The sequence below is a fragment of the Cyanistes caeruleus genome, chromosome 2 (assembly GCF_971803275.1).
Source record: "Cyanistes caeruleus chromosome 2, bCyaCae1.hap1.1, whole genome shotgun sequence".
Taxonomy (NCBI): Eukaryota; Metazoa; Chordata; class Aves; order Passeriformes; family Paridae; genus Cyanistes; species Cyanistes caeruleus.
Genome location: NC_141702.1, coordinates 764360 through 775891, shown reverse-complemented (window position 1 = coordinate 775891; position 11532 = coordinate 764360). Strand labels below are relative to the sequence as shown.

The window sequence follows — 11532 nt, the reverse complement described above, 5'->3', positions numbered from 1 at the left end:
CAGGGGCTGGTGAAGGCCCTGAGTGCTCCAGACCCAGCAGGGCCTTCAAGTGTTGGGGGGAATAAATCCAATGGAGGCCTCCAGGGTGGATATTTCTCAGGGAATCACAGAGACATGGAATGGCATACAACTGTGGAATGGGTTGGATTGGAAGGGACCCCAGAGCCCCTCCAGTGTCACCCCTGCCATGGCAGGGACACCTCCCACTGTCCCAGTGTCCAGCCTGGCCTTGGGCACTGCCAGGGATCCAGGGGCTCTGGGCACCCTCTGCCCACCCTGCCAGGGAACAACTGCTCCTAAGATCAGAATTATTTACTATTAAATTTATTACTTACCTAAATTAACCCTCTGGTTAGGTGTCCACTAGAATGTTTTCTGCAAGGAAGAGCAGGTGGTACCCTCCTGTGAGCCATCAGGAGAGTGTCCTGAGCTGAGCTGAGCTGGGCTGGGAGTGCTGAGCTGGGCTGGGCTGGGCTGGGCTGAGCTGGGCTGGGCTGGGCTGAGCTGGGCTGGGTTGGACTGAGCTGGACTGGGAGTGCTGAACTAAGCTGGGCTGGACTGGGCTGAGCTGAGCTGGGTTGGACTGAGCTGGGCTGGGAGTGCTGAGCTGAGCTCAGCTGAGCAGAGCTGAGCTGAGCTGGGCTGGGTTGGGCTGAGTGGAGCTGAGCTGAGCTGCAAGAGCTGAGCTGAGCTGGGTTGGGCTGAGTGTAGCTGAGCAGAGCAGAGCTGGGTTGGGCTGAGCTGAGCTGGGTTGAGCTGAGCTGAGCCTGGCTGAGCTTCCTGGCAGCTCTGGTGATCCCAGCCCATCTCAAGGAACTGGGCACACTTTGCCATGTGGGAAAAGACATCCATGGACTTCCTGCTCCCCTGGGAAACCCGTGGATCCTGGCCTCGAAGGCTGCCCTTCCTCTCGCTGTGCACGGTGAGGGTGGACAGGAAACCTCCAGCTCCAGCAGCCAGGACTGGAACCCAGCTGCAAGGAATGTCCCACCCGCCGGCATGTCCCGGCTTCCAGCTGCAGAAATCCCCAGCTGGTGCTCAGTGCATCACTTCCCAGGGAAAGGGAAGTGGAGTCTGCATCCTTTCGAGGACAAAGCAGAGTGATGTCACTGTTTGCAATCGTGTCTGACACCTCCGGGCAGGGCAGCGGCCAGAGCCGCTCCCGGAGCTCCCAGGGCTGCTGCACTTCCCAGGCCAGCTGAGATCAGCAGCCCTGGCAATGCCTCACACCTGAGTGCTGGAACCGCCCCCGCTGTCAGTACGGGTCACGGGAGCCCACTGGAGCCATCCCATCCCACCCCCTGTTCCAGCTCCCTGCTGGGATCACCTTGGGGTGCAGCTGCTCCTTCCTTCCCTGGGGTTCCAAGCCCCGGTGCTCCTTCCCTGACCCTTCTCCCATCATTTGAGTGCTGGATTGCTCCCATCCCTAGGTGCACTGAGTCGTGATTTCAAACAGACGTGGAACCACGACTGCAACAGCAGAATGCCAGGGTGGATCCAGAACAGCAGCTGGGAAGATGTGTCTGAGGGAAGGAATTGGGATTTCACACTGCAGGGGAGTCCCCACACATCTGCTGAGGGGAGGGCACTGTGCTCATCTGTTGCCCTTCCCGATGGGAATCATCAATTCCCAATTCTTGATTAGGTCACAGTCAATTCCATGACTTCTGTGAAGATCCTTGACACTGGGAATAGACAAAACCACCCCCAGTGAAGGGAAGATAAATCCCCTTGGAGGGAGCAGATGTCCTTGGGTTGTCATTGGTGAAACAGCCTTGACTCAGGGAATTTCCCTTTTTCCATTCACTGTCGTTTGCTGTTGCTCCACACTGTTGAATTTGCTGTCAATCATTTCTGCATGGCTTATCCCCACAGCACTGACCTGTCAGAGGTACCTCCTTTGGCTCCAAGTTGCAGTGTCCTCCCGCTGTGTCCTGGAACTGTGGCCTTCCGTGTGCTTTCCTTGCTTCCTCCCTCACATTTCTTCCTGGGCCCCAGGCCAGAATCAACCTGGAACCACAGAACCAACCAGACATTAAATATCTGACTTACTCTATGTTCAATGTCAGCTTTAATAACACAACTGTCGGGGAGCATGAGGAGATTCAGAGCTGAGCCTGGAACAGGCCATGCTTGGAGCACTCTGGGGTAGTGAAAAGTGTTCCTGCCCAGGGCAGGGGGTGCAACTGCATGGGCTTTGAGTTCCTTTCCTCAATATTATTATTATTATTTCCTTAATATTATTAATTAATAATAATAGTAAATATTCTATTAGACATTATAATAGATATTATTTAATATACTAAGTATTATATATAATATTAAAAATAATATAATATATTATATAATATATTATATAATATATTATAATATATAATATTAAAATAATATATACTATATAATATAGTGTATATTAATAGAATAATATACATTATATAAATATGTACAATAAATATATACATTATATATTAATATACATAATATATATTATAATATTATTAGTAATATATTAATATTACACAAAATATTTAATTAATTACATTAATTTAATTAATTAAAAATTTAAATTAATTTAATATTTCACAAAATACTAAAATAGAGACTAAAATACTTCCATGTATCTAACTCAGAGAATGGTGTAAAGCAATTATTATTAAATTATTAAACTATTATTAAAAGCAATTATTATTAAAAGCAATTCCATCTACAGACTATCCTCTCCAAGTGCTAACAGTGACAAAAAACAGAGAATAAGCATCCAAGGAAGATTTATTCCCTCTATCTTTGCCTCTATTTTTTATCTTTTTGCTGTGTCTGCCTGGGTTCTTTTGTGGGGCTCTGGGCAGGTGCCCCCTTTCTATTTTAAACAAATAGAAAGCTTTCTTGCTTTCTTTCTTGGGCTTTCTTGCCAAGCAGGACGTGTCTGCTGCCCTGGGCCACAACTTGGGAACACATCCATGCTTCTATTTACACCTGTTATAAAAGCATATCATATTATTGGCTTTTTGCAAATATTATATGTATAAGATTAGAAAATTTTGTTGTATTAATATAGTTTCCTTTATTTCTGTTACTGATGAAACTTAGAAATAGTGCTATAATACATGTAAGTTAGGCTGTAACATGATATTTAAGCACAAACTACTTTTTTGTTTATATAACCCAGAGACTAAAAAAGAAAATAGTCAGAGACCCCCTTTCATCCTAAGATTATCTTGTCCAGATGAAGACAAGCAGTCCTCCAAGCCCTCCAAAGGAAAAATTTATGGCACCCGTTATCGAAGGACATAAAACCTAGTGGCACCAAGAAGACTGACCAAGGAAAGGCAAAACTAAACAGAGGAACACCAAAAATCCTAAGAAGAATGTCTGAACATGTATGAGAATTTATGGATATGTAGTAGGATTCTGTTTTTAAGCGACAATCCTTTGTTAGTAAGGTGTGCTCTCTTGGTTGAACACAGAGGCACCCAGCCGTATCTGTATACTTTATTGTATCTCCTAATTGTATTTTTATTAAACTTTTACATAATATTAAAAAATATGTGAACCCCGTTTTTCACACATGACTCTTTCATTTACACCCAGGAGACGTGGCAGGTGACAGGAGACACGGCAGGTGGCACACCAGGAGTCAACACTCCTCAAGACCCCCAACTATGCGATAAAGGCCCTTGGAGGGAGCTCAGGCTCCTCCTTTGAGGCTGTTTCAACCATAGCCAAGAGCCTGTTTCACAATTCCTGCCTGTTCTCCATATTTCCCTGGGCGAATTGTTCACTGTTTCTCACTCCAGAGACGTCGCCATCGCTGTCACTGCGGAGGTGATGGGCACCGGGCCGTGAGGGAGCTGCCGCCATCTTTCCCCCTCAGCCACCGCGCCAGCGCCGGGACCCGCCAGCGAGGGCGGAGGAGGGAGCAGAGACTGCCGGTGGCACTTGGTGGCGGCGGGACAGGGGAGCAGTCGGCGATGGCAGCCAGGCCGCCATCACACGGGGAACGCCGCGGCGGAACACCAGCACCGCCTGAGCCGGCCCCGCCGCCATCTTTGCCGCCCCTCAGGCGCCGCCGCCATCTTTGCTTGTCGCTGCGAGAGGCGGGAACGCGGGCGGGGTGGGCGTGGCTCCCGGGCCCCGCCCCTCGCTGTGGGCGGGCCCGGCGGGCGGGGTCACATGACCGCGGCCCGTGCGCAGCCGGAGCCAACATGGCGGCGGCGGCGGGCGCAGGGGCCGCCGCGCTCGGCGCTGCCCGCCTTTAGGGGCCGCCGCCCCGGCCCCGCCGCCCCCGCGCCCGCCGGACACCCCCCGAGCGCCCCGAGCCCCGCCGCGTCCGACATGAGGGAGAAGGGCCGCAGGAAGAAGGGCAGGACCTGGGCAGAGGCCGCCCGGACGGTGCGCGGGGGGGCGGCGGGGCGGGCCGGAGGCCGCGGGGCGGGTCGGGGCGCTCCCGGCGGGGCTCGGGGCGGGGGGGGACGGGACCTGCGGCGGGGCCCGCCCGGCTCTGCCGCCGCTCCGCTCCTCCAACCGCGCCTGCACGGCCAGCCGCTTGATTTTGACCTGTTCTCCAGTTGCTCCGTGCTTCCCGGCAGGAATTTCCCTGGGAAGCGGCGTGGGGGAGGGATTGCCGCTTGGGTTCGCCCTGGCGAGCGAGGGTGGAAGTCACATCCGCGAACAAGTGACAGGCACGGGGGGTTTGCGGTGCGAGCACAGGCGTGTGCCCTCCGAGCAGGTGGGAGCCGCTGGGCTGCCCCAGGTCAGGGAGAGCTGCAAATCCTAAAAGCTGAATTTTTATCAGCCGCTTCCCCTCGTGGCAGGGTTTATTGCTGTCCTGTCGCCTCGCTGCGCTCCCTGTGAGGGCCGGGCACAGAGGGTGGAGAAAAGGGAAGTTCAGCAGTGGGACGGGAATGAGAGAGGAAACTCCACAAGTGCGACCTGCTGGGCTGAAACGCTGAGTTGTGAAAGCTCAGCTCACACTTCCCAGATCGGGATAAATCCCTCTCATGGAGAGGGGGAGGAGCTGGGCTTCTGAGAACCCTACTGGAAAAGGGATCTGTTCAAACAAGACTTGAAAAGTCTGGCTGGGAAGCAAATGTAAATAGAAACCTGCGGCTGAGACTTGCAAGGGATGTTTTAATAAATAAATTCATTTGGACCTCGTGTTTACAGCTTGAGAGGCATCAGAATAGCTGCTGTGTCCAGGAGATGCAGCGCAGGTAGAGATTTTTAAGAAATAATTTACTGGCTGGCAGGCAAACACTTTGGTGTTGCTTTGCATATGTTTTTGTATAAAATGTTTAACAGTGTCTTGAGCAGTGGCAGGATCTTCAGTGGAGGGGAGAAGTGGGATCAGCTCCTTTCCAGCCTCTGTGCTCTCCATCCATTGATCCTTTCCAGAATCCACTTAAGGGCTAAACCATGTATTTAGCGAAGCTGCACCGAGAGCTGTCAGCACTGCAGGTTACACATTGCCCAGAGCCAGGGCACAGGCAGGCAAAAGGAGGGAAAGATGAGTAAATCCCTGCCAAACCCCAGCTCTGGCAAATCTGTGTGCTCAGCAGGAATGCTGAAGGACTCTGGTCAAACTCCAGCTCAGTCTCCCTGAGGTTTTCGTGTGCTTTGGGGTTGAAATGGTGGCTGTGGTTCTTGTCCTGGGCTGTGTGCTGGGCTTGGCTCTCAGCTGCTGCTTGGGGTTTGGAGGGAAAATTGTAAAACCATGCTAAGGAATGGAAAAGCTCTCAGGTGTCTTGTTCTGCTTTTGGAAGGTGACATAAGACTGTCCCCAAGCTCAGGAATGTCCCCTTTTGTCTCCAGGTGTCCCCTGTGTGTGGAGGCTCCCTCAGTGAGCTCTGAGCTGGCTCTGGGGTGACCCCAGGAGTCACTGGGCTGCAGGGGATGGGCCTGGGGCTCTGCTTGTCATGGGATCAGAGTCATCCAGCTTAGAAAATCCCTCCCAGCCCATGGAGCCCCAGCTGTGCCTGATCCCCACCTTGTCCCCAGCCCAGAGCTCTGAGTGCCACATCCAGGAATTCCCTGCACACCTCCAGGGATGAGACTGCAGCAGCTCCCTGGGCAGCCCCTGCCAAGGCCTGAGCTCCCTTTCCAGGCAGAAATTCCTGCTGCTGGCCAAGCTGAGCCTGCCCTGGCCCAGCCTGAGGCCATTTCCCCTTGTCCTGTCCCTGTTCCCTGGGAGCAGAGCCCGAGCCCTCCTGGCTGTCCCCTCCTGGCAGGGACTTGTGCAGAGCCACAAGGTGCCCCCGGAGCCTCCTTTTCTCCAGGCTGAGCCCCTTTCCCAGCTCCCTCAGCCTCTCCTGGGGCTCCAGCCCCTTCCCAGCTCCCTCAGCTGCTCCTCACAGACCTGACTCTCCAGGCAAGTTTCTCCTGAGAAACTCCCCAGCTCCCTGCAGAGCAGCCTCAGGTCATCCCAGCTGGATTTTCTGGGACAAGTCTGCCCCTGCTCTGCCTCCCCTCTTGCTCTGTCACCTCTGCACTGGTGCTCACAGGTGGTTGAGGCAGCTAAACCAGCAAAAACACTGTTTTTTGTAATTGATTTGTGGTGCTGATACGTTTGTGTTCCACTTTAGTCCTCCTGGCCAGGAGTTTGGGATTAGGTGTCCCCCAGTTCTGGGGAGGTCATGGGAATGCAGAGGTAGTTTATTCTTGAGTTAAGTGAATCCCTTGGAGCAGCTCAGAGGTGAGACGTGGCAGTGAGGCCGTGCTGGCAGGACCTGGGGGAGCTGTAGGGATGAGGGAATTCCATGGGACTCCAGCTGTGCTGCTCTGGGGAGGTGTGTGGGGCTGGAAACTGGGGCAGCAGAGCAGCGTGAGGTGAGAGCAGGGTCCCTGTGAGGGCAGGAAGTCACTGTTGATAAACAGCCTTTTCTCATTTCCTGCCTCGCTCGCTGCCTGTGCAGCTGCCTGGGCTGGGGACGGGCCTGGGGTCCCTGCAGCTCCAAAGCCACCTGCAGGAGGGGAGGGAGGAGGAGCTGGGAGCACAGGGGTGAGCAGCACCCAGGCTGCAGGTGCCGTGTTTAGGCTGCCCCTGGCCTGTGGCACTGCTCCAGCTGCACCTGGAGCTGCTGCCTTGTGGTCACGCATCCAGAGCTGTGCAGGCTGTGTGTGCACAGCCAGGGGGGTGCCTGAGCTCAGGGCTGTGCCTCTGGCAGCCCAGGGTTATCAGACATCTGGAACTGCTGCCTGTTCAGCCAGTGCTGGCAGGGAGAGCAAGGCTGGGCTAGGACTGGCCTAGTCTTGGCTGGGATGTGTTCTCCTGCTGCATCCCACACACCCAGGGTGGGCAGCAGGGAGGGGAATTCTGCCCCTGTGCTCAGGTGAGACCCCAGCCCTGGGGATCCCAACAGCACAAGGAGCTGGAGCTGCTGGAGAGAGCCCAGAGGAGGCCCCGGAGCTGCTCCAGGGCTGGAGCCCCTCTGCCATGGAGCCAGGCTGGGAGAGCTGGGGGTGCTCACCTGGAGAAGGATCCAGGGAGAGCTCAGAGCCCCTTGCAGGGCCCAAAGGGGCTCCAGGAGAGCTGGGGAGGGACTGGGGACAAGGGCTGGAGGGCCAGGAGCCAGGGAATGGCTGCCAGTGGCAGAGGGCCGGGCTGGATGGGATTTGGGGCAGGAATTGTTCCCTGGCAGGGTGGGCAGGCCCTGGCACAGGGTGCCCAGAGCAGCTGGGGCTGCCCCTGGATCCCTGGCAGTGCCCAAGGCCAGGCTGGACACTGGGACAGTGGGAGGTGTCCCTGCCATGGAACTGGGTGAGCTGTAACGTTGCTTTCCACCCAAAGCATTCCATGGTTCCATGGTCACCACTGTAGTGTCCAGTGGGTGCTCCCAGGGCTGAGGTTGGAGGTGCCCTGGTGTTCCCCTGCTGACAGCACTCAGGCTGTGCAGCAGAGAGCTGCTGTGGGATGTCCTGGCTGCTGTGGGATGTCCTGGCTGCTGTGGGATGTCCTGGCTGCTCTGGGATGTCCTGGCTGCTCTGGGATGTCCTGGCTGCTCTGGGATGTCCTGGCTGCTCTGGGATGTCCTGGCTGCTCTGGGATGTCCTGACTGCTCTGGGATGTCCTGGCTGCTGTGGGATGTCCTGACTGCTCAGGTCCTGCAGTTGCTGCTTTTCCTCTCCCTGTGTTCACCACAGCCCTCAGGATGCAGCTTCCTCAAAGGAGCGAGGGGCAGAGCCGAGTGCTCCGTGCCCTGGTGGCTCTGTGGTGGTGGTGGCACAGGTTCCTGTCCCTGTCCCCAGCAGCTGTCCTGTTCCTGGCTGCAAGCCCCAGGCAGGCTGTTGTGGTGCTTGTGGGTGGAAGTGTGAGCTGGGACGGGCTGAGGCTGAAGGGATTTGCTGTTGGTTGCTCAGGGCAGTCCCCGTGGGTGAGCTGAGGAAAGGATTTGCTGCTGCAGTGCCGAGGAGCCGGGGCTGTGGGGGGCTCTGGAGAGGTTCCTTGGCTGGGACACGCAGGGACACGGGGCTGAGGTGACCCTTGGGGAGGGGCAGCCGCTGCAGCCGTGTCCTTGAAATGCCACGATGGTCTGGGGGAAAGGGGCCCTAAACCTCATCCAGTGGCACCCCTGCCATGGCAGGGACACCTCCCACTGTCCCAGTGTCCAGCCTGGCCTTGGGCACTGCCAGGGATCCAGGGGCAGCCCCAGCTGCTCTGGGCACCCTGTGCCAGGGCCTGCCCACCCTGCCAGGGAACAATTCCTGCCCCAAATCCCATCCAGCCCTGCCCTCTGGCCCTGGGAGCCATTCCCCCTTCTCCTCCTGCTCCATCCCTTGTCCATTGTCTCTCTCCAGCTTTCTTGTTCGCCCCTTTGGGCACTGCAAGGCCACAGCTGGGTCACCCTGGAGCTTCCCTTCTCCAGGCTGGACAATGCCAGCTCCCTCAGCCTTTCCTCACAACAGAGCTGCTCCATCCCTCTGGTCACCTTGGTGTCTCCTCTGGACCTGCTCCAACAGGTCACTGCTCCCTGATAATTCCATGGGAAAAGTCTGGAGGCTGCTGTGGAGCACAGGGGGCTCTTCCTGGGGAACCTGGAATGGGTTTTTCACTTCCCAGGGAGGTGTTGACAAAGGTGGTGCTGCAGAAGATTCAGGGGTTAATCCCAGCTTGTGGAATGAGCTGATAGCTGGAGCTGGGAAAGGTTTCCTGGATTTTTTTTTTTTCTGGATGGGATTGTTTGTTGTTCTGTTGGGCTTTTTGGTGGTGTTTTGTGTTGTTTTGAAGGCCCTGGGGATTGTCAAGGCTCCTTCCCTGTTCCCAGGCTGTGGCCAGGGACAACTTTCCAAGGCAGGCACAGAGCTGTGGTGAGGGCTGGCCTGTCACAGCTGTAAAATGCCTTTGCAGAGCTTTCTGAAGGACAGGAACAGGGCAGGTGGTGGCCACAGCTCAGGGGACTGAGCCACTGTCTGGTGTCCTCCCGTCCCGTGACGTGGCTCCCTGGCCCGGGAATTACCCTGGCACCGCTTCCAGGGAAACTGAGATTGAGCAGGACTTGGCACAGACTGTGTCACATGTTCATGGAGAAGGGCACTTTGCTTCACTCCTCACTCACACATCCCTGAGCAGCTGCAGCTCTTGGCTGTATTTTTGCTGAATTTTTTCAAGTTTTTCCTGAAGGATTTCTGTTCAGGGGCACCTCCAGTGCTGGGGGCAGCTCTGGGCCCCTCCTGCCAGGAGAGCCCTGGAGGGGCTGGAGCGTGTCCAGGGCAGGGAACGGAGCTGGGAAGGGGCTGGAGCCCCAGGAGAGGCTGAGGGAGCTGGGAAAGGGGCTCAGCCTGGAGAAAAGGAGGCTCCGGGGGCACCTTGTGGCTCTGCACAAGTCCCTGCCAGGAGGGGACAGCCAGGAGGGCTCGGGCTCTGCTCCCAGGGAACAGGGACAGGACAAGGGGAAATGGCCTCAGGCTGGGCCAGGGCAGGCTCAGCTTGGCCAGCAGCAGGAATTTCTGCCTGGAAAGGGAGCTCAGGCCTTGGCAGGGGCTGCCCAGGGAGCTGCTGCAGTCTCATCCCTGGAGGTGTGCAGGGAATTCCTGGATGTGGCACTCAGAGCTCTGGGCTGGGGACAGGGTGGGGATCAGGCACAGCTGGGGCTCCATGGGCTGGGAGGGATTTTCCAGCCTCAGGGATCCTGGAATTTTGTGACTTCCCAGTAAAGCCAGTGATTACAGGTGTGAGCTCAGCTTGATCCTCTCACACCTGCACTTCTGCTCCCTGCTGTAGCGAGCTGAAATCTGCTTTAAGCTCATCCTGAGCATCTCTAACAGACAAATGGAGGCTTAAAATGGTTCCTGTGTGGAAACAGAACTTGTGAAGGATGAGGTGGAAGTGTAATCCCCTCTAATGGCTGGAGCAAACCAGCAGACTACAAAATCCTCCTTCCAGTCACAATAATCCAATTATTGGGCTGCCGTTTTAAACACTAATTTCCAAGTTCCTTTTCTCCTGCTGGGCATTTGAACCTCTTGAAGGGCTCTGAGTTGCTGCAGATGCCATCCCTGCAGCTGTGGGTGTGGAGGTGATTGCTCTGGCTGGAGCTCAGTGAAGTCCATTTCCCATTTTGGGGCTGGCACTGCAGTGCTGGTTAAGGTGGGGCTCATTTGGTTGTTATTACAATTACAATCAGCAGTACAGCTGCTTTAAAAGCTGTCCCAGGGCCTGGCTCTTGGCTTGGCAGTGGAGCCACCTGTCCCAGAGTGTCAGTGCAGCTGGAAGAGCTCTGGGATGTTTCCCTGTGTGTGAGAACCCGGGGGAAGAGGGAGCAGTGGCTGTGCCAGGGGGAATGCCCTGAGTGCCTCTCCCAGCAGCATCCCAGGTGGAAGTGTGGGCAGCTCTTCATCACTGCCGTGTTCCAGGAGGAAAATTCAGTGCTGATGAAGGATTCCAGAGACATTCTCTGTATTTCATAGAGTCACAAACAGTTTGGGTTGGAAAGGATCTTAAATCTGATCTCATTCCCCCCCTGCCATGGCAGGGACACCTCCCACTGTCCCAGGGTCCAGCCTGGCCTTGGGCACTGCCAGGGATCCAGGGGCAGCCCCAGCTGCTCTGGGAATTCCATCCCAGCCTCTCCCCACCTGCACAGGGAGCAATTTCTGCCCTTCTTTAAAGCCATAAAAGTGCTGTAGGTGTGGATTTTACCACGGAGCTCAGCCACACTTGTGCTTGGTCTGTCTTTTCATTTAATTTTATCAAGAGGGGTCTGGAGGCCTGGGGGGGCTCCCCAGGCAGCTCAAACCTGCACCTGTACAAGGCTGGCTGAGCATTGCAGGGCAAGGCTTTTGCAGGTGAAATGCTGGAGACCCAAAGGCAGTGGTTTTTCCTGGTGTAAAATCCCAGGATTGGTTTTTGTTGGGAGGGACCTTGGAGATCTCCGTGTCCCACCCCCAGCACAGCACCTGCAGGAGGTGCACATGGACGTGGTCACTGCAGGAACAACACTTGGGTGTTTGAGAGAGATGGATCAGCTTCTGTTAAAGCTGCCTGGATGTGCTCTGGGTGGTTTTTTGTTTTGAAAAGGGGAAATTGAAATTGTGCAGAAC

The 11532-nt window shown here is 55.4% G+C and overlaps 1 protein-coding gene across 1 annotated transcript in view; it reads left to right on the top strand.

Annotated features, from left to right (window-relative positions):
• The first annotated feature begins 4170 nt into the window (after positions 1 to 4170).
• ASXL2 (ASXL transcriptional regulator 2) overlaps positions 4171 to 11532 on the top strand; it is a 66074-nt gene continuing 58712 nt past the window's right edge. The window contains exon 1 of the mRNA XM_086875331.1: positions 4171 to 4389. Within this exon, the coding sequence (XP_086731457.1) occupies positions 4171 to 4389 (219 nt within the window). The remainder of the gene's footprint in view (positions 4390 to 11532) is intronic.